Source organism: Miniopterus schreibersii (genome assembly GCF_964146895.1).
Source record: "Miniopterus schreibersii genome assembly, chromosome: 10".
NCBI classification, from domain to species: domain Eukaryota; kingdom Metazoa; phylum Chordata; class Mammalia; order Chiroptera; family Miniopteridae; genus Miniopterus; species Miniopterus schreibersii.
Genome location: NC_138110.1, coordinates 14,547,747 through 14,573,537, shown reverse-complemented (window position 1 = coordinate 14,573,537; position 25,791 = coordinate 14,547,747). Strand labels below are relative to the sequence as shown.

General features: G+C 44.8%; 1 protein-coding gene across 12 annotated transcripts in view; it reads left to right on the top strand.

Moving 5' to 3' along the window:
- Window positions 1-25,791, top strand: part of NEDD4L (NEDD4 like E3 ubiquitin protein ligase) — a 311,310-nt gene that overhangs the window by 275,715 nt on the left and 9,804 nt on the right. For all 12 annotated transcript variants that reach the window (XM_081149158.1, XM_081149157.1, XM_081149150.1 and 9 more), the window contains 7 exons: window positions 1,126-1,184; window positions 8,790-8,855; window positions 10,555-10,784; window positions 12,304-12,425; window positions 15,231-15,301; window positions 17,464-17,559; window positions 23,577-23,650. In XM_081149158.1, the coding sequence (XP_081005284.1) occupies window positions 1,126-1,184; window positions 8,790-8,855; window positions 10,555-10,784; window positions 12,304-12,425; window positions 15,231-15,301; window positions 17,464-17,559; window positions 23,577-23,650 (718 nt within the window). The remainder of the gene's footprint in view (window positions 1-1,125; window positions 1,185-8,789; window positions 8,856-10,554; window positions 10,785-12,303; window positions 12,426-15,230; window positions 15,302-17,463; window positions 17,560-23,576; window positions 23,651-25,791) is intronic.

The window sequence follows — 25,791 nt, the reverse complement described above, 5'->3', positions numbered from 1 at the left end:
TCCAAACTTCTCTAGAACACTTGAAACATTTCACGTTAATTGTCTTCCAGCACACACAAATCTAGAATCATCATGTACTTTGGTAACTTTATTTTAAAACTTTACCTCTGCTTTTATTAAAATAATTATAGTAGCAGACTCTGAAGAATTCCTGGTATTGGTCATTAAAACCAAATTTGTTAATTCTTCTTATCAGTTCACCGACAGAGTTTACAGGAAATAATTAGAAGCAGTATTTTTCTCAAATTTCCCATTTTTTAAAACCAGCTTAGATTTCCTAAAACTCCCGAAAGAAATATCCTCCCCATATCTCTCATGTGAATTCATCCCTGCCCCCACCACACACACACAGTAATTCATAAAGTTTTTAAAATTATGCACAGTCACAAATCCCAAGTGATGCAGGGTAGCTGTTGTGCGTTATCACCTACACCATTGAAGCAGTGGTGTAGGTGGCATTGAACAGTCTCGTTAACACTGACTCTCTCGGAAGAAGGAAAACCACTTCTCACCAACTTGGCCAAAAGGGAAGCCTTTCTCTGGATTCTTCCTCTGCAGTTTCTAATTCTCATTTTTTTGGACTGCCTTACTTATTAGCTGCTTTCAGTGTTGTGTGCATATGAGTAACACATGTAATGGATTATTCATTTATTCAGTGTAGGACTCTTAATTGAAAGCAGTTTTTTTTTCAAGACCACAAGCACAGACAAAAGTATCTGAAATGAGAAAAAATTCATGTGTGTTTGTTAACTTTTGGCCGACTAAGACTTTTTGTGCCTTTTTTCAATTAAATGAAAATCAAGATCAACTTATAAATCCTTGAAAAAACAGGGGTTTATAATTGAAACTTCAGCAGATTGCTTGCCAAAAACAGTGTAAATAGATGGTCTTACTTTAGTTGTGCATTTTTGATTGAGTGTTTTTAACTAAACATTATGTAGGAGGTTTGCCATATAGACTATCGTTACCTTCTAACTCTGAAATACTAAGTTACTATCTTTGGGGGCCAGGTTGGGGGACTAGACAGCTTTTGAAAAACCCAGAAATAATTCTAAAACATTTTTGACGTAGAATAGATTTGAACTAATATGCTGATTTTTTTTTTTTTTTAATGTTAATTTTCAGATAGCAAAATAACTCAGTGGGAAGACCCAAGACTGCAGAACCCAGCTATTACTGGCCCGGTCAGTATTCTCAAGTTCTGAATCTTCAGTGTAATATTTTGGTTGTGTCAAACACGCATTTCTTGTATATTACTGCTCACCTTGGTGTAATCGAGTAGCTTAACGTTACTCCCGTCTCCTCCCGATGGGAATTTCTGGGTGAGGCACGGCTGCATTTGCCTTTTCACCTGGCTGTCGTTATAACGGAAAAGAAAATGGTGTGATCATGGTAGTTAAACTAAACATTTTCTTTTCTCCATTGTAAAAGGGAGGATTATAAGTGTAACAATCAGCCCTGGCCGGTGTGGCTCAGTTGGTTGGAGCGTCGTCCTGTACACCGAAAGGTTGTGGGTTCGATCCCCGGTGGGGGTGCGTACGGGAAGCAACCGATCGATGTTTCTGTCTGTCTCTCTGTCTCTGTCTCTCTCTCCTCTCTCCCTTCCCCTCTCTCTCAAAATCAGTAAAACTTATCCTCAGGTGAGGATTAATATAAATAAATACTAAATATTGGAGAAATAATAATAAACTCTAAGTGAAACAATCCAATTGTCCTCTCTTCCTTTCTCTGTGAGGCAGAGCCCGCCCTGTGCTTGCAGTTTGTCGCTTCGAGGCCAAGGGCGCCTGGTGCCTGCTGACAAACCTAAGCTGTCTCTGCATCTCTTCCAGCGCTGAAACTAAAGGTTTCGGGAGGTTGTCGCTAACCTCTGGAGCTGGCGGATAAGATAAGACTCTTTCTTTATCTCCGCTGACCCACTCACTTTCTCATAGCCCCTCCGCGTGCCAGGTGGGCAAGAACCGGCTGCCTTAGGCATGGTGCCGCCCCCTAAAGGAAGGGGGAGAGCCCGGGCCGGCGGGCGGCGCAGCGGGGACGCTTGGCCTCCGGTCGGGCGGGTTTGTAGCAGGGGCCGCCTCCGCTCCTCGGGGAAGGCACCCGCACCCCTTGTCGGCGGGTGTGCGAGTGCCAGGAGGTGATGGGGAATTGCAGGGAAGATACTGGGATCGCAGAAGATTGCAGATGTGGGATTCTTTTAAAACCTGGAGAAGCAAAAGGAAGTTACGTTTATTATATTGAGCGCTGAGCTAAGAGGCCAGTGGGTACATTTGAAATACTGATTCCATGGCTTTAATCTCATTCAGTTCAAATTGTGGTTTGAAGTATCAAGGTAAGTCCGCTTGAAAACTTCAATGGCATTGCAACGCAAGTGCACCTCGATCCCCGCCATCCCGTTAGTTCCCTGTCGGGCCTGCTCATTCGATCTGTTCCGCTGCTTCGCTGCAGTGGACAGCGTGCCCGGTGGTACCGGGCTTCAAACAGTCAGTTACTCGCTCGTTCTCCATGTAGCGTAGTGAACGCCTGCCACCCCACCATGGCTTTCATTTTTATTTATTCGCAGCCACAATGAGTTGTTAGAATAGCACTTTCTCTTCTGCATCATGAGAAGCGGGTAAAGCCAAGAAACAAACCTGTTTTCAACTGGCAGAGGACTTTTCACTTGCTATTTCTCAATCTTTTTCAAAGCCTTTTTATGGTTTATTGATCATCTACAAGCACCTAGTCTAATTACTGTTGAAAATTGTTTAGCATCATAAATCCAGGTACATTTGCCCCCAGGAAAGATTTCTATTTCCTTGTTTTCTTAAAGAACTTGATTTACTCTTATTATTATTAGTGTTATTTCTTTTACTAAAAGTATGTTTATTTAGGTAATTATCAACAGTATAGACATCTGGCCTTTGTTGTCATTTAGTTCTTAATATTTGGTAATTTTCATATGATTTTTCTCCATGGCTTAGAAGTTATTTAGAATGTGCTTTTTACTTTCTAAGACTGTGGGAGAATTTTTGCGTATCTGTTTCTTATTGATTTCTAATTTTATTGCATTATGGTCAGAGAATATTGAATATGGAGTATTGATTATCAGATATTTGAAACTTCTTTGGAGGCTTGGTCATGTTTTGTAAGTGTTCTTTTGTGTTTGAAAAGAATGTGTATTCTGTCTTCCTTGGGTATAGAGGAGTTTCTTATATGTATACCATTAGGTCAAGCCTGTGGCATTGTTCAAATTATCATTTCCATTTCTACTTTTTTCCTGGCTGTCTTATCTAACCAAGATAGCTTGTCAAACTCTCACAGTGACTGGTTTTGTCAATCATTACATTCATTTTCTCTCCGTTAGCATCTGCCTAGGACATCTTTTCTATCTATTGCTATGTGTTTTTTTCTTTTCTTACACTCTATTAGGTTGATAGAGTAGTCTTTATTTTCTCTCATTTTTTATACTTGCTTGGAATTTGTATTTTCTATTTCTGTTCTCTTAGTGCTCACATTAAAATTTTTAACCAACATACTTGACATAATGTCAAAATTAATCACTCTCTACTCTCCTCCTGGATAATATAGGACTTTAGTGAAGGTTAGTGCACCATTCTTCCTACTCCCATTTTCCATTGTTCAGTGGAGTTTTAAAACTTCCTCGTCTTTAGCCCTGACTGGGTGACTCGGTTGGGGTGTCATCTCATACACCGAAAGGTTGCCTGTTCGATTCCCAGTAAGGGCACACACCTAGGTTGTAGGTTCGATCCTCAGTCAGGGTGCATGTGTGAGACAGTGAATCGATCTTTCTCTTTCTCTCGCCCCCCCCCCCCACCCTTTCTCCTCCTCTCCCTCTCCCTCCCTCCTTCCCTTCCTCTCTAAAAATCTGTAGAAATGTATACTCGGGTGAAGATTAAAAAAAACTACCTTGTCTTTAAACTTTCCAAATCATGATTAGTATTTTATCTTTTTAATAGTCAATGCTTCCCTAATTTTATGTAGATGTAAACAGATTTCTTTGCCCATCACTGATTGTTGCATCCCCTTTTTTCTAGGTTAGATTTTCTTTTTTTTCTTTTTTTTAAATATATCTTTATTGATTTCCGAGAGAGGAAGGGAGAGGGTAAGAGAGAGGCAGAAACATCAATGACAAGAGAGTCATTGATTGGCTGCAGCCCGCAACCCGGGCATGTGCCCTGACTGGGAATCGAACCCTGATCGCCTGGATCCTAGGTCGACGCTCAACAGCTGAGCCACGCCCGGCCGGGCTAGGTTAGATTTTCTTAATGATGTATAACCTCTAGTGCATAGCTCTCAAAGTATGGTCTACAGATCAGGAGCATCAGTGTTATCCAGAAACTTGTTCAAGAGACAGATTTGGGGCCCCACCCAAGACCTACTGAAAACCAGCAAATTTGGGAATGGGCCAGCTATCCTTGTCATAACAAACCCTTCCAGGGATTCTGATGTTCCCTGAAGTTAGAGAACCTCTGCTCTAGCAGCAATTTCAGTGGGAGCCAAAGTGGTGAACTCGCTTAGTCTGAGAGGACTTATTTGGACCTTTCTGTGAAATGATAGTTTAGCTCAGTATAGAATTCTTGGTTAACAATTATTTTTCTTCAGTACTTTAAAGATATTCTTTCATGTTTTCTGGCCTTCTTAACTGATGAGAAGTTTGTTGTCAAATCTAATTATCTTTTTTATGGGTAATGCTTTTCTCTGGTGATTTTGAATTTTTCTCTGTGTCTTTGATGTTCTGCAATTTTACTGTATCATAAGTATGGGTTTTTAAAATTTTATTCTGCTTTGGACTCATTGTGATTCTTTAGTATGGGACCATGTCTTTTCTCCATTCTGGAAAATTCTCAGCAGTTATTTCTTCACATGTCGTATCTTTCCTACTCTTTCTAAATATCTGTATCAGTAACTATTGGGTAATTGGTTCATTTTCACAACTGTCTTCCTTATCTATTAGCCTTCTTATTTCTACCTCTCTTACGTTGCTGCATATAGTGGGCTCAGCTCTTCCAGTTCTTTCTTAAGCTTTTTATGTAATCTACTCTTTATCAGTTTATTTTGTCTATTATTTCAGTGACTGTGTTTAATTGCTCAGAGTTCTATTTGCTCTTTTTAAATTTGCTTGGTCTTTTTAGCTATTTTTCTGCCATGTTCTTTCCTTTTATTTATTTATTTATACTTCCAACTTTTTAATCATTCTTAAAATAGCCTCTTTTATAGGCTTTTTCAGATTATCCTCTTATCTTTGGTCCCAGGAACATAAAATATCCCCACTTGTTATATCTGTAGACTCTCCTTAATGGTAGTTTATTACCTTGTTCAGTTTATAATTTGTGTGTGTGTTCATCTTCATTTTTTTTTCACATGGGGCTTTTATAAGTTCTGACCTGTATTTTCTGTTAACTACTGAGCTTGGGTTCATTCACCCCCAATTACCATAACTATGGATTTCATACCCACTTTGGTGTAGCCTTGGAGTATGAATTTATTACAGGTCTGTTTCTTTTTCTTTTTCTTCCACTTATGGTCCTGGACAGAAGGTAAGCTTCCTTGCAACTTTCCTGGGCCAGTGGGTAGAGTTTCTTGTCCCCTTTTCAGATGTAAGTTTTGAGCAGGGAGCTCTGTTCCGGCTCCCTGGGTCCTACAGACTGTCGGCCAAGTTCTGTGCCCCCACATGAGGATTAAAACCCAAAGCCAAACACCTATGTCTAGGTCCAGTGCCCTTATTTCTCTATTTTGAGTCTTTCTGTTTATCTGGTACCTAGAGTTTCTCTTTTTCCCATGTTTTAAAAATATGTGTTGGGGGGAGGGGACCCTTTCTGTGTCAGCTTAGCACACATCACTGTATGTCAGTACACTGTCTGTATAACACATGTCGCCATTGAAAACATTTGTAAAGTGCTCCCCATGCTTGCTGCTCTGAGTACTATCTCATGCTTGTGTCACAGTGTACTTTTCTGAGAACTTTATAATCAGCTGCTTTGACACTCTCAGCAATCCCCTCTGGAAAGTAGGGAAGATGTTGTTATTTCCAATTTGTCAGAAGACCAGAAAGCTAATAGTGTTGCCAAAACCTCCAGCAAATGTCAGAATCGGGGCTAGAGCCCCGGGTGGGCTAGCCTCACCAATGTCCCTATGCCAGACATGAGCCCTGCTCCCCAGAGAGTGCCCATGTCAACTGGACAGGAATGGCATGAAAACATCTAGAACCATCTTACTCAATAAGTCAGGTTTTCATTCTGCTCAAAAAAGAAAGCATACATGATGCAGAGCAAATGCACTTTGTCAACAGACACGTAGTACAAGTTAAATAATATGTAAGAAAATAAGATGTCAGATTTTCAAGAGAGAATAAATAATTTGGCCAAAACAAGAAATACCCAACACACGTAATTCCATTCGGAGGCTGCACGTAGGGCATCTTTGTCCCGTTGTAGCGTTGGAATCTGTTTAGGAGGAGCCTTTGCAAACCTACTCTGGCTCCTCCATTGTACGAACTGCCTCTGGATGGAGGACAATGACTTCTCAGCGTTCATGCGTCATTCCTCCCGAAAAGAAAGGTCAGAAGTGTCTCCGCATCTTGTTTCCACCCCATGGGGTCAGCACCTACCACGTTGTAAGTCAGACAAGGGAATGGATATCTGCAGGCTGGGGGCAACGTTTTGCAATAAATTCCGTGGGAAATTTGTCATTTAAGACTCCTGAACTCCACAGGGATGAATGTTTAAGCCTTTTCTCAACATTTTCAGGGGGGAGACTAAAACAAATAATTGCTGGGAATCAGATTTTTGGAAATGGAAGGGCCTTAAAGTTCGTCTAGTGCCATCCTTCTGCTTAACTGGGAATTAATGCCATCAAGGAGAGATGGTCACAGAGCTAGCTGGCAGGAGAGTCTATTCTAGAAGTCGGGTTTTCTAAAGCTGCCATGAGATAATGAAAGGATATAAATTTTTTTAGGTTAATTTCCTTCTATCACAGTTAATCATAGAACATCAACCAAACACTTGCCTTCTCAAGGATTTGCACCCACTGTCTCTGTCAAAATGTGTGCCCTCCTGTCACTGGTTTCTGCTCAGGTGTCCCTTTCTCAGAACTGCCTTCCCTGACCACCTCATATAAAATAGCCTCCCAGGAACTCTGTTATTTTTTTCTCATAGCGTTTACCACAACTTATTCATTTATTTCTTGTTACCTGTTGCTCACAATAGCTTGTGGGCTCCAGGAGAGAAGAGGGAAAGAAGTCTTCGGTTAATGTACCATTATTTCCCTAGCACCTAAAATGCCTGGCACAGACTAGCTGCTCAAGAAATATCTGTTGAATGATTCGGCAAATGAACCACCAAAGAAAACAAGTAAACTAGATAGAAAGTCTTAGTTTGTTATGGGACATATATTGGTACAGTAAAAGACATGACAGTGTCTTTAGTGAATTATGTCAGAACATGCATCCTTTACCTTGTACTGGTGGTTGTCCAGATATTGACAAAATCTCTACCTTCTCTAGAATAAGAATTCGTACACGATTTTTTCAGACTAAACACTGTCCAGAATAGACATGATATGTGTTCAGTGGAAAAGCAAATGAGTGGATTGAAGACTAAGACCATAAGTAGTATAAATTGTCTTAAAATATCAATATAATGTCTTTATTGCTCTTGATTTACAAAGGGAAACACTCACATGACCAGTGTTTGCTATGAGTGGTTATATATGTTTTTGTTTTGGCTGAGTTATTTGTGTGATTGTCTTAAAAACAGTATGAAGGAGGGAGGCTTATGTTTTCATTTCTCCTCTCTCTGGTCAGGAGTAAGCAAGGTAAAGGTAGAAGGTTTGGAGTCTGGAGACACTTTTCTAAGGATCAGTATATTTTATTAGCCCACAATGATATCAGCAGAATTATTCTTGCCTGAATGCACACTGTTTGTGAAAAAGCAGTGAGTCATTCCTTCTGAGTATGAGGCTGCCACAGTTATGTCCGTGTATATGCAAAAGCCGGCCCTTTCTACTTCATTTAAAAAAAAAAAAGGGGGGGGGGAGCCTTTTCAATAGCCTGAAGTCAAGGTTCTGGCTGTTGTAAGCTACTTTATAACACAGCAAGGAGAGAGTATTTAAATTTAAAATGTTATTACTTTGCCTAAAGAGATTCCAGAACTTCTGAGTGATGATAGTTGGCTGAGTTACCGAGCTCACTCACTGTTTCATAGACAAGGCAGTAAGATGTAAAGAAACCCTCACCCAAGACTACTTACTAAATAGTAAGGGGCAAACCTCCTGACTCCCAAACGGGGCACTTTTCCAGAGTGCTGTCTACCTGGTCTTACAGCCCTTGATAAGAAAATCAGTCCAGTTGCCTTTCTGCTCATTTTATTTCCTCCTAAAGATTTTTAAAAGCAGGATTAGTCTTTTCAAGATGACAGTATAGGTCACTTTGGGTTGTATGTTAAAGTGTCATAGCCAATAATTCCTATCTCAAGACAGAAAAAAGAAAAATAAAGATTACACCCTGACTCATATTCAGACAAGAGTCACATTGGAAAGTGTGTTTTATGCAGCATATCCCTAAATGACTTCTTGAATATCAACATAATTGTTTCCAGGGGTGAAAGCCCTACTCAATGCTGATTTGCCTTAATCATTTCTAGAACTTTCCAACGTGCTATGTAGACATGTTAATCTCATTGATAATATGGAAAATGAGAATTTTAAGGTGTATGATTCATGAAGTTCTCTGAATGTTGGCTCAGTTTACATAAAGTTTCTAGTACGTTGCTTATATTTATAAATTTATCTTCTAGGCGGTTCCTTACTCCAGAGAATTTAAGCAGAAATATGACTACTTTAGGAAGAAATTAAAGAAACCTGTGAGTAACATGTCTTCCAAAAATGCTGTTTTAGTCCTTTGTAAGTTACCGGAGTTACTTCAGTGTGGACGACCTGTTTGTTACTTCCTGTGTGAACTAAAAATATTACCTCCCTTTTTCCACTGCACTTTGATCCACCTGGATCTTCCATCTGAATTTTCTTTTTAACAGAAATGGTAAGTGAAGATTGACTAGTATTACATATCGAATCACCTGAAGGGTAATTTTTTATGTAATACATAAAAAGATAGAAATATTTTTATGGGAAATAAAATAATTCAGGAGCTATTAAAAAAACTCAGAGAAGCCTATGCAATTACTTACGGTTATCCTATTTAATAAAACCTAGACCCTAGTTAGAAAAATGTTCAAGTCCTTCCCTTTGAATTCAGAAGTATCATTTTAATTATAATAGTTGGCATATTAAGACCAAGTGTAATTTTCAGGTGAAAATTCTCACAGGGAAACCCTATAAGATTGCTTCAAAACTGAGAAACCCCATAAGGTTTTTACAGGCAGTGCTTTAAATTGCAGTATTTTCTACTGACACATCGCCTAGATTTTTCAACATGAGGTCTTCTGTTTTACTGTGTGATTCCACTTCTGGGATACAGGTCCTACCAGTTTTCTCCTTCCTTTATGATTCACTGTTTGTTTGGGGTTTGGGGGTTTGTCTTGTTTTGTTTGGCGTTTTTGTGTTTCTCGGCTTCTTCCTGTTGGGGAAAGAATGTCGGCCCCAGTCAGATCCCCGCAGTTCGCCTGTGCTCACGCTCTCCTGCTCCGCTCCTTAGTTGGGGCCTCACTTTCTGGGCACCTGCTGCGGGTGAGGCACCGGGGACAGAGATGCATGAGAGACCAGCTCTGCCTCGGGAGCTCGCACTTAGGGATTCTGTCCTTCCTCCCAACATCCAGATTCACCTAGCTCTTGGATGACTACTTTTGAAATGACTCGAATTTGAACACATACAATCCCCACAAAGTTTCTTCGTGAGTCACCTGCATTACCCCAGTCCTACATGACAACTTTGTGGATTTCACTGTCTCACTCTGTGTGGCACTTTCACTGACTGCACATCCCTTTTTATGGCAAGGCTGCCCCCATCCTCATTTTTCCAGGGAGCAGTTACAACTTGTCAAGCGCTTTTTAAAATTTTCATATTTATTAACTGTGGCCTTTGGGCTGCTTTCCCACAAGTTGGCATGATAACCAGGGTCCCACTCCCCATGGCAGCAGAATCCGCTTGTGGGCATCATGGGCCACAACTACCAGCTGGAACCCCCACTGGAGTTGAGAAAGCTCCCATCCTGGCCAGGTGGGGACTGTTGTGGGTTTCGATTACCTGGACTAAGTCGCTTTCTCTGACAGAAACAGAATATGGAGTTGACCATATTTCAGTTGCTAGAGGGTGGATGAGTGCCCCACGATTCTTCATAAACGGGGGAGAGGGTGACACCTCAGCAGAGCTCCTTCTGCAGCACGTGGTGCCAGCTCGGCCTGGCAGCTGCCGGCGGCTGCTCTGCCTCAGCCCAGCAGTGGAGCTTTCTGTCTGTGTGAAGGAAACTCCGTAAAGGAGGGAAGCTCAGTTGCAACCATTCATCCCTGCTTCTTTATTTGAATATTGGCATCATTGCTGTTCTTTGAAGGAAGGTGCATATTTTCTGTTTGATTGTATGCTGTTTTTCTTTTTCTTTTGTGTAGGCTGATATTCCAAATAGGTTTGAAATGAAACTTCACAGAAATAACATTTTTGAAGAGTCCTATCGGCGAATCATGTCTGTGAAAAGACCAGATGTCCTAAAAGCTAGACTGTGGATTGAATTTGAATCAGAGAAAGGTCTTGACTATGGGGGTGTGGCCAGAGAATGGTTCTTCTTACTGTCCAAAGAGATGTTCAACCCCTACTATGGTCTTTTCGAGTACTCTGCCACGTAAGTATATGGAGTGAATTCAGAATGTGCCCACAATATAACAGTTTTATTCTTAATAATTCCAGCTTAAAGATAGAGTAAGCGGCTCACTCATTTGAAATGAATTAACACTGCTGATTTCAGTCCCCACCCTCCACCCTGTCCACCGCCAGCACACACATACCCCTTACATGTCTAGAACAGGTTCTGACTCTACCTGGTGAAATAATGCAGTCTGTGAACATTTAGAAATGATTTTTCTTTTGTCTCTTGGGCTCACTTAATTGAAATGGAAAATGTGCTGAGTACTTATGGTAAGGAACAGGAGGCAGTTTTCATTTGTAATGTTATGTTAATTCAGGAGAATTTGTCAAGCGTCAGAATTCAGGAAGTCATCGTAGTCTCATGGACAAAAATAGTTTCTGAAGGCACACTAGTTAGAGGCAGATTGTGATGACTTTGAGGAGAATCCATCCTGAGGATCCCGAGGACGGCGCTCTGGTCCCGTAAGGGAAGCGCCAGACTCCCCGAGTTAGGGTTTCATCTTGCCAGGCCCGGAAACTAAGATGGAACAGCTTTCCCAGGACTCCAGCTGCTTCCAAGGCCAACCATTCCCCCTCCAGGCTGTGGGCCTGAGTACCCCGGAGAATAGCTGTTGGCCCTGCTCTGCTCTGAGGCACAAGGCCGCCTCTGCTGTGAGGAATGAGGGTCCCCCGCATCTCCCACCTGTCTCCTGGGGCCCTGTTGGGAGGCAGCTGAGGATCCTGCCCAGTTACTCTAGCCAAGCATCGCCCAGCTTGCTTGCTGTTATTGTTGTCTGTTGTCCCATGAGGAAGCTCGCTGTGTAAAATTGATCAAAATCATCCAGGTGGCAGGCAGGCTGGGGGGCAGGGGCCTCACCTGTCCCCTGCAATCCTGAAAGAATCTGTCTATGGAGCCCAATTGGAAAACCACCGAATCTCATGATTTTGAGACCAACAACAGGCATGTAGACATTTCTGTGGTTTAAGCTAAGACAGCCATATGCTGTTACCAATGCCCTGGGGGCTTTCAGGGCAGCGAGGTGGTCAGGCCAAACATTGGGCCAGAGGGAAAATCTTACTCTCCAAACCAAAGGCCTCTCAAGGGAATGAAACCCCCTCCTCCTCGGAGGACCCGAAGTCCTCACGTCATCGCCATCCATGCGCAGTCCCTTTGTTATGTGGCTTTTCGCACCTTCCCAAGATACTTGGCCAAACCATATGAAATGGACAATTTTGTCATCAAAAATAGTCAAATATCAACACTTTCTTACAGTTTAACTTACAAAGGGCATATGCTCCAGCTCCGTGGGCCCTCAGTGGTTCGTGACAGAAAGAGGCTAACTAAACGCTAAGTCACCTTCTCTGGCTCCTGCCTCCTTTCCCCGTCAGGAGCAGAATGTCTGCGAAAAAGCTTTAACACTGTACAAGCTAACGACAAGGGGCAAAGGAAAATGCAGATTCTTGGCGTTTCTTCTTTAAAAATATGATTGGGCTTTTTTCTCTCTTCTTCCCCCAAGGGACAACTACACCCTTCAGATCAATCCCAATTCAGGCCTCTGTAATGAAGACCATTTGTCCTACTTCACTTTTATTGGAAGAGTGGCTGGTCTGGCAGTATTTCATGGGAAACTTTTAGATGGTAAGTTATTAAAAAGTCTTGAAATCATAAAAATAGGACAGAGCTCTTTGTGGTTGCTTATTAGGTGACTCATCTTTCCCATCATAGATGTTAAGCAGAAGCTCCACTGGTTCTGTATAATTCAATCAATTATTTTTATGTTTTGCCCGTAATGGAGGTGTTTTTCCCCGGTGTCATCTTAATTTGAGCAGTGACAGTAGTGTCTACACACAGTTTAAATTTTTTTTTACCAAAGAAACAAGTGTGAAGCACAGAACATTCTGTGATTGTGTTTTCTGCTTTTAAGAACAACTTCTAGTTTTTTTAAGCAAAAGCTAGATTTGGTGACAGATGGAAAAGCTAATTGGAAAGTTAACCACAATGATCTGATTCATCCAATATCCTGCCATTGTTTCAAATTATTTCATTTGAATGTAAAGAGACTATAAGTTATTATTTTTATTTGAATGTGGAGAGACTGCCAATAATTTCAAAGCAATGTTATAACTCAGCGAAGACTTTGACCTTGGAACCACTGCTACTCGTTTAGCAGGAAATAATCTCATTCTTAGAGTATTTAAGCCATGGGAGAATTTCGGGGTACCTTGGAAGTTAGAAGTCAGGACACACATCCCTCCGGCTATATCTATAGGCTTATAATAGATACTTCTTATGGATTTGGTCATTTCCAAAGTACTGCCCTTGAGAGGACACTATAGAAATCATTGAGGAAGGAGAAACATATTTTTGAAGGATTTCAGGGTGAAATGGTTGAGCATGGAAGACAGAGGAAGATTTGAGGTTGACATTACAGTCACTGTAGAGAGTTCCAGGGAAATGATGTTAACTGCGTCTGCGGAACCTTACCTACCCCAATAAATAATTGATGTACACGCTATACTTTATCTTTTAATACAGGGTGTCCCCCAAAAATGTATACATACTTTGAATGATTATAAAGTCAGTGTTTATTAACGTACAGTTCATTTTCAAAATTTAAAAGAATCTAGAGAAAAGAATAATGTTTTTGTCAATGCCTGTTTTCAAACTGATGACCGTTCTGGTCCAGGCCTGCTGATAACTCGAAGCAGTGGAATCGCAAACGTCAAGTATTTGTGTGCTTTCAATTCATCAGCTGTTGCCAGAGTTTGTGCCGTAAGCTTTATCTTTTATGTTTCCCTAATAAAAAAAAGTCTGGTGGCACTTTAGAATACATTTTCTTTGTTTAAAGCTTAGTGTGGTTTCACCCGTTATTTCAAATCAGTTAAACCTGAAAAGGAGTGAAAATTAAGTGAGTTATCAGCTGTCAAAGTGTGCGTACATTTTTTGGGACACCTTATATATTTTTACAGCTGATTTTGATCTTCTAATTTCAAAGTTTTATTTTTAGTTGGGGAAATAAGCCCTTTTTTTTCTTTCACAAGAAAGACATTACATTCACTTTTTTATATATTATCTACGTCGCGTGAGTGTATTTTAATTTGCTACATTGGAGTCGTGCTGTAGATTATTTCAGCTGCTCAAGGGCACTTCTCAGAAGGTCAGTCTGTGTACCTTCTGCCAAGTGAGAAGGCATTCTTAGTGGCTACGGGGAAATATAGAGAAATGTCAGATAGGATCCTGACCTCAGTGGACTTAGAATCTCGTGGCAAATAAAAAACAGAAGACTCACAGTGACAGAGTCCAAGCGGAAGGGCCACAGGGTCCTCTGAGGAGACGCTGATTTGGCTGGAGGGCCGTTACCAGGTTTAGGCCACCTTGCCAGGGGGGTGGGCTTTGAGCTTGTAGAAGCTGGACCACTGCAGAAGAGCAAGGACTGGCCAAGTCAGGGCTCTCGGACGGAGTAATGGAGAAAAGCAGGAACACATGGGGGGATCTGGGAGACTCCTGAAAAAGGTGCTAGCAGCATACGCCAGGAACTGCAGAATTGAGGGCCAGAATGCCCACAGATGGGTGGGGTCAGCGGCGTCTTGTTCCTTAAAAATGCGGATGCTGCTGCAGGCGGAGCGCACGTGGCCGCAGGTCCGCGCCCGGCTCCTTGGGCCTCGGCTCCCTCCTCGCCCCGAGCCCCGGAAGGCGGCTGAGCCAGTGCGGGTGGGAAACGCTGCGCAGCATTGGTGACTAACGGGGGGGCTGAGGTTCCAGCACCCCCAATGGGGAGGCACGTGGTGCTCACTTGCCTGTGGGTTGGGGGGCCCTGCGGGACACCTGTGTGACGGTGGGGTCGTCCTCACTGCCATTGCCTCACTCAGGCCTTCACCACCCTCCCCTGGAAGATTGCACAGCCTCCTGAGTGGTCTCCCTCATGTCCTTGCCCCCTTCCTGCTTTTTCTCCCCACTCCCGCCCCGGCAATGATGCTGAAATGCAGCTGGAATTTCCACCTGGCCTTTCGGTGACTGCCCGTTGCTCGCACTCAGGCAGCGGCCCAAACTGTCCCGCACCCCACGCGGCCCCTTCCTGTCCCTGTGCTTCTGCCCCGACAGACTCCTGGTGAGCCCCACTCTTGCCCCTCTCCTTGGAGTGTCCTCTGTCCCCTGTTCATGTATCCTCAAATCCTCTGGGCCTTGAGGCTTGTCTGTCACCTCCAGGAGCCTTCTGAACCCTTTCCGCTGTATCACCTCTAGTATAACTGCCCTCCTTACTAACCCCCCCCCCCCCCAAAAAAACAGGCCCCTGTCTGCTTGGTCACAAGTTACTATAGAAGGTCTTTGATTGTTGTGTCCTGGCCTCTCATTCAAACTGAAGGCAGGTTCATCTTGTGTTTCGTTTCTGATGCACAGTTATGTCAGCGATTTGAAACTGATCCAGCTTTCACCCTATTTTAGGATTCTTCATTAGACCGTTTTACAAAATGATGCTGGGAAAGCAGATAACTCTAAATGACATGGAATCTGTGGTGAGTAAATACAGATCCCTCCCACTGGGTGTTTGGGCCACTCGTGCCTTACAGGAAGGCAGCTGTGACCATGTTGTCGTCACAGCGATTCTTATGGGTGTCGCCATTCAATGTGGATAACAGGGAGCATTGAATTGTTTGAGAATTTAATTGCTCTCCCTAATTTTTCTAATAAGCAAATCACGGTCATGTTAGCTAGAAACATGGTTCTTGGGTTGAATGCACCCAAACCTCACTTACCTCTGCTTACCCAGGACTGGTGTGACCAGATTAAATCCAAGGGTCACCTGGAGACCTCATCACAGCCCTCGTTTCCCATCAAAAACTGCTACTACTGACAGTTTAGAGATTCGTCTGCTATCCCCCTGTTTTCTGACCTCAAAAAATGGCAAGGGCATAGGCCACCACCGTAGACAAAGGGAAGAATATACAGTCGCTGTAGACGTGGAAGGGTGAGGGACCACTGCTTGTGGGGGGGATAGAATGAGTTAGAAAATGAGTGCTTAAGAAGTTTTCTAAAAAGTGACTTGGGTGTGCATGTGACTTTTAACTCATTTTGTCTAGGCTGAGCATTTTAGAGCTGAAAGGATTTTCTATAGAAACACAAACTGATGCTCTTTTCATAATCTACTTTTTGCTTCTGTTTTTTCTATTGACCTGTACCCCTACTATGGACCCCAAGCATGGGGGTTTGTCCAAGCCCCAGCCCACTCACAGAGGCCATCGAGAAGTGTCTTTGTCCATTAGAGCGTTTGCAGCTCCTCTCTCACATCCTGTCACTTAAGTCAGAAAGCGTCTGTATCTCCTTGGCCTTGCTGTGATGTTGACCGTGTCCCTTGTGTGGTTGGGCCTATGAGCCCATATTCTCACTACTCACCATCACTGTCACTGTTTCTGCGCATCGCGTGTGTGAAAGGAGACGAGGGTGCTGGCAGTGAACTTGAGTCCACTCACTGCTTTTTCCACGGGAGGGCTGCTGGACACATCCACAGGACCGGTCTCAAATTTCCTTTCAGCTTTCACCTTTAACTTACTCAGGCTTTTATTCTTGTATAATGGGGAAGCCAGGAAACAGACATGTCTCCTGAAGTCTAAGTTAATCCTGGACCGCAGGTTGACAGATGGGCACACGTTCTGATTTGCCTTCTCAGAGCCTGTTGGGTCCCAGCACTGGAGTCCCTGAGAGAGAGGAGGCCAGGCCCTGTGGCTTGTGCCCTGGGTCCTCCCCTTTGCTTACCCTGGTTTTCAGAGAGCAGTAAAAGCACAGGAAGAGGCCTGGCCGGGCGTGGCTCAGCGGTTGAGCAGCAACCTAGGATCCAGGCGATTGGGCTTCGATTCCAGTCAGGGCACGTGCCCAGGTTGCGGGCTCGATCCCCACTTGGGGGTGTGCAGGAGGCAGCCGATCAATGACGACTCTCATCACTGATGATTCTCTCTCTCTCCCTCTCCCTTCCTCTCTCTGAAATCAATAAAGATATATTAAAAAATAAAAAACAAAACCCTTAAAAAAAAAAAGCACAGGAAGAGGCGGAACTTAAAACCATTGATATTTAATTAGTTAGAATGTTCTCATCTTTCCTCTTGTCTTTTGATATTTTTGCTCTTAAAAGCTAGGAAGCACATTCATCTTACACGTTCAGTGTTTTTTGTTTGTTTGTTTGTTTTAACTATATCTTTATTGATTTCAGAGAGGGGAAGGGAGAGGGAGAGAGAGAGAGATAAACATCAATGATGAGTCACTGATCGGCTGCCTCCTGCACGCCCCTGACTGGGGATCGAGCCCACAACCCAGGCATATGCCCTGACCGGGAATCGAACCTGGATCACCTGGATCACATGTCGATGCTCAACCGCTGAGCCACGCCCAGCCAGGCACACGTTCAGTTTTATAACTTGGTGACCGCCACCCAGAGCAGCCTGCTTCCTCTACGCTTCAGAGGACGGGATTCAACTACAAACCCCTGTTGCTACTAAAACATTTGTTTGTATTTTAATTTAAAGGGGAAGAATGGGTTTGGGGTGGAGCAGAAAACATTATGTTAGTGACTAATTCTTGAGCAATATGAATAGAATTACATTAGAAGAACTTAATTATTTAAAGTCGAACAAGTTTGTATTTTGGGGAAAAAAGCTTAGCTTTCATTTCTGTGTCACCCCTATAGGACAGTGAGTATTACAACTCCTTGAAATGGATCCTAGAGAACGACCCCACGGAACTGGACCTCATGTTCTGTATCGATGAAGAAAACTTCGGACAGGTACATACGGGGAGCCTCAGGAACTCCTCTCCAACTTTCAGAAAGTCTTTGCTTTTGCACAGGTTGTAACACAACTCTTCTGGACAATTAAAAATGACCACCAGGAGCTTTAGGTGTTAATCGTTACCTCATCGTGCCAGTACCTTATTGTTAGCCCAGGAAGCGAAGCCCCAATTCCAGCGAAGTTACAGAAATTTCAAGGCCTCTGGGCCTCACTGGGCACCTGCTTCTGATCTGAGGCAAATATGAACAGCCTTTGTGCCTTGGGTTTAGAATTTAGGTACTTCAAATACATGACCAGGAGTACGTGATGTTTGGGGGGCGTTGGGTTTTTTCCTCTGCTTAATGGTTCTGTTGTCATGATAAAAGTTGTCTTCTGGGACCCAGCAGGCTCTCTACCATCCCTTCTTGCTTTGTGCCCTCACTGACCTTAAGGCTGGAGGTCAATGTCAAAGATAAAGTCACCTGCTTAGAATTTTCAACATCATCCTAAAGTTCTGTAGGATGTTTGTTTAAACCTGGAACCTCTGATTCATTTGTGATAACCTGTGATAACGATGCTCCTTGGGAAGTCTTGTCAAGGGATATCCAACCCTGGTACCTGTCCTCCTGATGCCGGAGAAATTAAGGGGCTAGACTTCCCAGACACGAGCGGGAATGAGGCTCTTACAATACCTTCAGAAAATGAATTTTCTGAGACTCGCACGAGAGAATGGAACGTAGAAGAAGGGTCTGTTTCTGTAAAGTTACATTTCTCAGGTTCCAAAGTCCCCTGCCCCTGAGGCCAGCCCTGGAAGAGGGGCAGCTGGGAGTTCAGTAGAGTCAGAAAGAGGGCCACCGTCCAGAGCTTCCGTTCCATGTTGCAGCCAGGTGTGGTTCAGCATTTGGGCCATGTGTGGAGTCCATCATGACCATGCACCAGGTAGGCACAGCGCTGCCCCCTGCAGCAGGAGTCCCAGGAGCCAGGCGCCCTGAGGCTAAGAAGGGAAAGGCAGAACTTCCTTTGTCTAGAAGTTTAAATATTTAGGTTTTGCGTGCTTGCAGTGGCCACCCCGTCCTGGCCAATTACCTGTTTCCAGGTGTGATCGATAGGCAGTTAGCCTCCCCGGTCACTCAGACCTCACTGGGCAGGCCTCTAAATTGTCTTTGTCCAGCCCTTTCCCCCGTCAGTCAGCGCAGAATAGACTTGGAGAATGTTAAATGCAGCCTTTTTGCAAAGCTGTGTAAATGACGTGCCTATACTATTGGTCTTCTCTTTCCTTTTAAATAATAACCAGGTTATTACAATGGTATCACTTCCACAAAAGCACAGATATTTCCCATCTCCCAGTCCAGGTCTGCATGGCCTTGAAAGTAATAAGATCATGGCGCCTATTTTAAAAGATTAGCATATGGAAAATGAATCCAATTGGTTCCTTATTGCTTCAGAGATTGTCAGGTTTACTCCACTGTTGGAAAATGCTGAGGGTCTCTGTCACGTCACGGTGCTGTGCTCGGTTTTACACGTGAAGTTGGAAAATCAGGTCGCTGCCCTCTTGGGTTCACAGTCTTAGAGAAAAGAAGCTGATGCCACTAGATAGAAAGGAATTCATGACAACGGGGGGTGAACATAGTTAAGCAAGAAAATGGTTACGTAGAGGTCACGGTACCTTGTTAACATGCTTGAGCCAGGCCGTCCCCAGCGGGAGTCCTCGCAGTGGGTGGGCGCGGGGGTCTGGTTTCCTTCCCGCTTGGTTGGGCGGGGTTCATAGAACTTCAGGCACCGGAGATGAGAGAGACCTTGCGACTTAACGTGAGAGGTCAGAGTCTGTTAAAGATCTCATCGTGCTTCCCCCCTTTTCTTCTATATTGTGCTTCATGCCTAAGAATCTTCACAGACTAACGGCTACTGCTGTCCTCTGTGGGAGGCTTGCTTTGGGGCGGGGAGGGGGAGGTCTTTTCTGCAGCCCCCCCACCGCCACCCAGCAGCAGCCCCTCAGGTTACCGGTGGCCTCCCCGGGACTAAGCGCCTCCGAGCCTTAGGTTTTGTCTGCTGCTTTCCTCCGCTGCATTTGCTGCTAACTGCTCCCTCTCCCCGGAAGGGCCTGTGGTCACCGTATTCTCTTCCTCGGCTCTTGCCACTTTATTTTCCGTCTCCTTAAAGGACACGCTGCTTTTGCGGGCCCCCCAACGCAGATGTTCCCCAGCCAGCTGTCCTCTGCCCACGCCAGCTGATGGCCTTGCCCACACCTGTGGCTCCAACTACATCCACCTTTGTGCTGCTCACCACCGGCCGCCCCTCCAGCCCACACCTTCCTTCTAGTCTCCAAGATCCCCCTGGCCTGACCGCCTCCCTTCCCCTTCCCCCGAAAGCCCGCAGGCCCCCGAACCAAAGCCAGTTCCTCCTCCCAACCCCCACACCCACTCTGGTCTGATCTGCGGTGCCACCCTCCCCTCCAGCCGGAAACGGGGCTCATCTTGAATATTCCCTCTTTCTCATCACGTCCTGTCTTCCGTGTCCAGCTGGTCACCCAGGCTCTGCTGGCTCCCTGGTCCCTGTGTTGCCCCCACTTCCAGTCCCTTCTCTGCTGCCCTCACCTGTCTGCTCTGTAGGTAATAGTTCTCAGAAGCAAACCTGAGCATGTCATTGCCTGTAGTGTAAACTGAACCTTCTTAGCATGGTTAGGACCCAGCACTGCCCACCCTGAGCCTTATCTTTCAGATCCCCCTTCCTCTCACCTTCACAGCCATAGTGTGCCTGGAACAGTGTCCCCAGAAACGCTTCCCTGCCGTGTCACTGGCTGTTTCGTGCCCTCTCATTATCATTGTCTCTAAAAACAGTTCAAATTGCAATGACATTATTTTAAGCTTGGGCCTATTTAAGGGTCTTAACTGCTAATTTTCAAAGGGTAACATAACACATGGGTAACCATCCGGGACCTATGTCTTCCTTTCATTTTTAACACATGGAGGGAGGGGTAGAAAGAAAGGACCAAGGAAGACTTACAATTAATCTTGTGTGTCAAATACAAATTTAAAAAAAGGCCTCTCTGTATATATACATATAGAAAACCATGTAACTCACTTAAAGTTCAGCAAACATTAACAATGCCAAAGGTGGGAGCAGATGATCTGGGAAACCTTCCTTAGCTATGGTGAAATGTACCGATTTCCACCTAATAAATGAAAACCAAACACAAGGTATTTGGATTTTTAAGTAGTTTTCTAAAAAAGATTCTGATGATTATTATCATTCATGTTAATTTTTCCTTAAAGACAGTTCTCAGATCTCTTCATTTAATGCTGTAGATTTTTCCGACTTTTGGGCTGAAGGTAGAGTGATGCAGTAATCAGAACAGACCACAAGAGGAGGAAGCTAATGACCAGGTGCCCTGTTTGTTAAAACACTGCCTCCCCTTTTTAGAGAGCTAACCTGATGCACAAGGAACTAATGCATCTGTTTTTCATCTGGGAAGAAAGTTAGAGTGAATTAAGCACCCACATACTGATGCATCTTCCATATTCAGTCCGTCGCCAAGCCCCGTTCATTTCAGCTCCCCAGTCTTTCTCAGATCCACCTCTTCTCCCTGTCTGTTCCACCACCAACACCCCAGTCTAAGCTGCCATCTTCTCTTACGGACCCCTAACTGATCTCTTCATATCCACCTTGGCCTCCTGTAAGGGCAGAACGGTCTTTTCAGAATGTGGACGTGCCCATGTCGTTCCTCTGACAGAAACATTCAGAGACTCCCCACTGCCCCTGAGGTAAAGACCCAGAGCCTTGTTTGCCCCATGGTGTCCTGCATGGGCTGGCCCGCCTGCTCGTCTTCGGTAAAGGTAGAGCTGCCCCTTACGCTTTCTGGGTCTGGTCCCAAGCTCTTTCTCGCCTCAGGGCCTTTGCTTACGCTGTTCCTTCTGTTGCGAGCACACTTTCTCCCCTCCTCAGATCAGACCCCAGACCAAGTACTTCAGAGTATCTCCCATGTCTCCCCGTGGCATGTACCATGGGTGATGTGGCATTTATTTATATGACTGTGTTTAGCATCTGCCTTTCCCACCAGGCTCAGTCTTGGTGATGGCAGCACAGGGCATAGTGCCTGGTGTGGGATAGGCCCTCCAAATAGAGTTGTTGAGCCCACACTGGGCATCAGAGAGACGCCTGAGCAGACCTCTCACCTCTTTCAGCCTCGGCAGCACAGCTGGCTGGACAGTGCAGGTTGGAATAAAGAGGGAGCCCGCGTCTCTCTTGTGCCAGAAGATAAGGTCGTTTCTTTAGTGGAGTGAAGTTACCATGGATGTGACATGTCCGTCCATGCTCTCGGCCCTCCTCGGTGCTTTGAGCTGGGGAGTTTTTTGGGGTTTTTTTCATTCCACAGTTAGAAATATGAGACCATGAAGTGGTGGGAGCCGTTGCTTCATGTAATGAAGCTGCAGCTGTTACCATTATTTTGAGATTTGTTTTCTCCCTGGTGGGTGAGAATCTGGAGCTGCTGGTTTCTGGGACTATCTAGGAGTGTTTGAGCTGAACGCGTTTCAGCGTGTTTGAACGGCCGTCATATGCCAAGCAGAAAGAATAAATTGTACACCTGCGCTCGTGGGCCCACACCCACCAGGAAAAGGCCCCTTTTAGAGCTCAAATAAGTGGGAATTCTTGCTGCAAGCTCAGCAGAGCAGCTTCTGGCCTGGCTGGTTGGGAGAGAGGAGCTTGGAGTGTGGGCTTTTGAGCAGCTGTGTGGTAGGGAGGGGGAGAAAATGGGCAGCAGCCACGTGGCACATCCTTCAGTGGAGTGAGATTACCACGGATGTGACACGTCTGTCCATGCTCTTGGCCCTCCTCGGACTAGGCATGAGTTGGGCTCAGGCATATTCTCAGGTGGGGTGATAGCGCTCCGGGGGGCAAAAATGTCTCAGCCATTACAGTGGTTTGTGGCCCTTCCAAGGGCCACAGCATATACCACAGGGGGACCGTGGGTCTGTTTATTAAGATTTCGTGGGAGAAAAGGGATAATTGAGGGGCGATGTAAAAGAGCTCTTTAGGGGTGTTAACGAGAAAAGGCTGAGGAACACTGGGTTGGGGAAGGGGAATGAATGAAAAGGCAAGAACTGGAAACGGGAGGAGAGGGGAGAGGGACAGCAGTGTCCTGGCAGAAGCTGGAAGGAACCAGACCCGGAGCCTAATGTGGAGGTGGCTTCAGGAAGGGAGGAGGCCCTGGCTGCTCAGACCAGATCGAGGGAAGGGACAGGGGGGCCGCAGTAGTGGGGCGGCTGCCTCCTATGTGCTGCGAGAGCCTGGGGGGAGGGAGGCCCATCCCGCAGGGTTTGTGCAGCACCAAGAGCTGGCGAAGGGAGAGCCAAGCGAGACTCTGCCGCGGTCCATCCCGTATACTCGACATGACCCAGTTTCTCAGCAAACTCTCAGACGTGTGGCCTAAGGCATCTTGGAAAGACCCTTGGGGATGTGTGTGAATCCTAGTGGAGCGGGGCATGAGTAGAAAAAAGACCAGGAGGAATCCCACCAAAAGACTGATGTGGTTATCTCGGGGTAGGAGAGTTGTGGGTGGTATTTTTTCCCTTTTTCCCCTCAAAATTTCTATGAGAATAAACATTTTGCTTGTAAGATGGTCGGCCTCACCCTCCCTTCCCCGCCGCTGGTCATTGCGTGGTACGCACTGGTTAAGCCCCGCTGGCCCAGAGCGCAGGAGAAGGCCAGGCCTGTGTCGGCTGCTTTGCTCTTTACAGTCAGGTAGATCCATCTCTTCAGCCGCACGTCTTAAGCTGCTTTCTTTGTTTAAGCCCCTGGGTTTTGCCTCTTTGAAAGAAATTCCACAAACTAACTTGCCTTTAATGATAACATCTTTAAATGTGTAACACCTTAACATCTTAAAACCTCGTTAGACATCCTCTTGTACACAAAGTCTGTTTCCTGGAAGATGCTTCTGAATAAATTTTGCTGCTTTCATGGTAAGACATTATTGCTCAGCAGTACTATGCAGAATAACTTCATGGTGGTGACCGCTGTTTTGTCTTTGTAATTACAGACATATCAAGTGGACCTGAAGCCCAATGGGTCTGAAATAATGGTTACAAATGAAAACAAAAGGGAATATATTGAGTACGTATATGCACATTTACAAACTTTTATTGCATTGAACAGCATGTCAGGTTGCCACCCCCTGCCTTTTAAAAACAGTTTATACATATGGACGTATTTTCAGCAATCGGAGTTCCTTTCTGGCGTAGGCTCGTAGGAAGTTGAGTTGTGGGGTAGAAAGTTTGACTTGTACCATGACTTCTGTGAGCTGCCATATAAAGGGTCCGCGGAAGGAGAAAGGAGTGTGCATTATTGAGTAGTATGACAAAAGTCTTGGAGCAGGCGAATATCTAGTCTAAAATTAAGAGTTGCAACAACCAGTGGGGTGTAACTAGGAACAACCGAAGATAAACTTTTTCATCTCTCTCCTGGCTTCTTTTCCATAATGAAAATGTAGGGATATAGTGAAAATGGATAGGAAATTTTAGCACATGCAAACATAACAAATTGTCTCTGATATTTGTAGTTTTCTTAACTCAATCTCAGCCTCAACTGGAGGAACAAAATGTTGAGCTCTTTGGAAGTCCGGATATTAAGTAACCCTGGGGCATTTACACTGGGCAGGTCTTTCTCTGTTGGTTGGGCATGTTACATTGTCCTCTTTGGTATATGTGTATGCTTCAAGCACACGATTTCAGGATCTTCCAAGGATTGCCAGGTTGCCCTCACTAGCCCTGGCGCGGAGCCAAGGTCAGGGCAGCCGTGTTTGTCCCTAGGTCCTAGTTCCTGCTCATCTTGTGGGTTCCAGACTTGGCCTGACCCCCCTTGTTTGCATTTAGTGCTCCTTTGCAACAAGCTGGGCTCCCTCCTTGCTTCTCAACATAATTGGTCAGGAGGACTTCATTTGGGGAATTGGCCCAGGGTCTTGGCATCTTTTAGCATGATTTGCAAAGAAAAACCTTGGATTGTTGGAGTCTTTACTTAGACACTCTAACAAAGCATGGACTGTCACCTAGCAGACCCTTCCCCACTCACAAGTTAAAAGCTTGCCAAGCTTAATAAAATAACTAGAAAGAAGACCCTGCCCTTCTTACCTGTTCACATTAATCGGCACACTTGTCTGAACGTGGACCATTTCTGCAAGCAGATCACACCCCACAGACACCATTGTCTTCATTCAGAAAGTACAGGCTTTGAATAGATTTTAAAACACCCCACCCAGGTGACTCGGGTTGAAAGCCTGGGGATATTCAGACATTGTGAGATGCGTTGTGCCTCATTCCCTGCAGTGCATTCTTGGAGGTTTGGTGGGTGTGGGGTTGGGCAGAGTCTCAGCTATCTGCGAAGGAAAGGATGGTAGAAATCTCCATCTGCTCCCCGACACCCGCATTCCTCTGGTGCAAGGAGAGAGCCACTGGGCTGCGACTGCAGCTGGGCGCAGTCAAGCCTGGCAGGGCTGTGCAGTGGTTGTGAGCGGGGCAGGCCCTCGAGGAACATTGCCGTGGTGCCGCTTAATAGGTGAGAGCCATTTATGACAAGGTCCTTGTGTTATTTCACACCAAAACGCCTTAGAGGGTGTCCACAGTTGACTCACCTAACAATAAATTCTGCTGTCACTGGACATTGTCATGGGGAAGGTGGTTTCAGTGGATTTGTTGCCCAAAGAGGTCTTATCGTTAATCCTCCATATTATAGTATTAAAGTATTGGTGAACATCATTTTGTTGATAAACTATGTCATTGTTGAAAATCGGTACAATGCACACTAGAGTGAAATATTTGATAAAATGTTGTGCTGCTACTGCCTTTAAAAATGTATGTACAGGGGCCCAAGTCCTTCTGATCGAGGCCCCCCCAAAAATGTGTGTACATATGTACACTCAGGTGGTTGTGTATATATGTGAGTTTATGTGTGTACACATATTCTGCACATGTGCATGTGTATTCACACCCCATGACCTTTCCGCTCTTCTCCACGTAGTCACATTTATAAAGCAGTTTAGATAAATTAAGCCTTAATCTGAGGGGAAGAAAGAAATGAACTGTTGCTCTGAAATCCTCAGTGGGATTTTAGGTTTTCCACGTGTTCCAGTTACACCCGAAAGAACTGATGAGTACGCAGTGCGTGCGCAGCGCAGGCCCCGCTTCCTTGGCCATAGGAGGGGTCCCTCCTCCGAGGGGCCGCGATCGGAGCTGTGAGAACGCACGTGAGCAGCGCGGTCA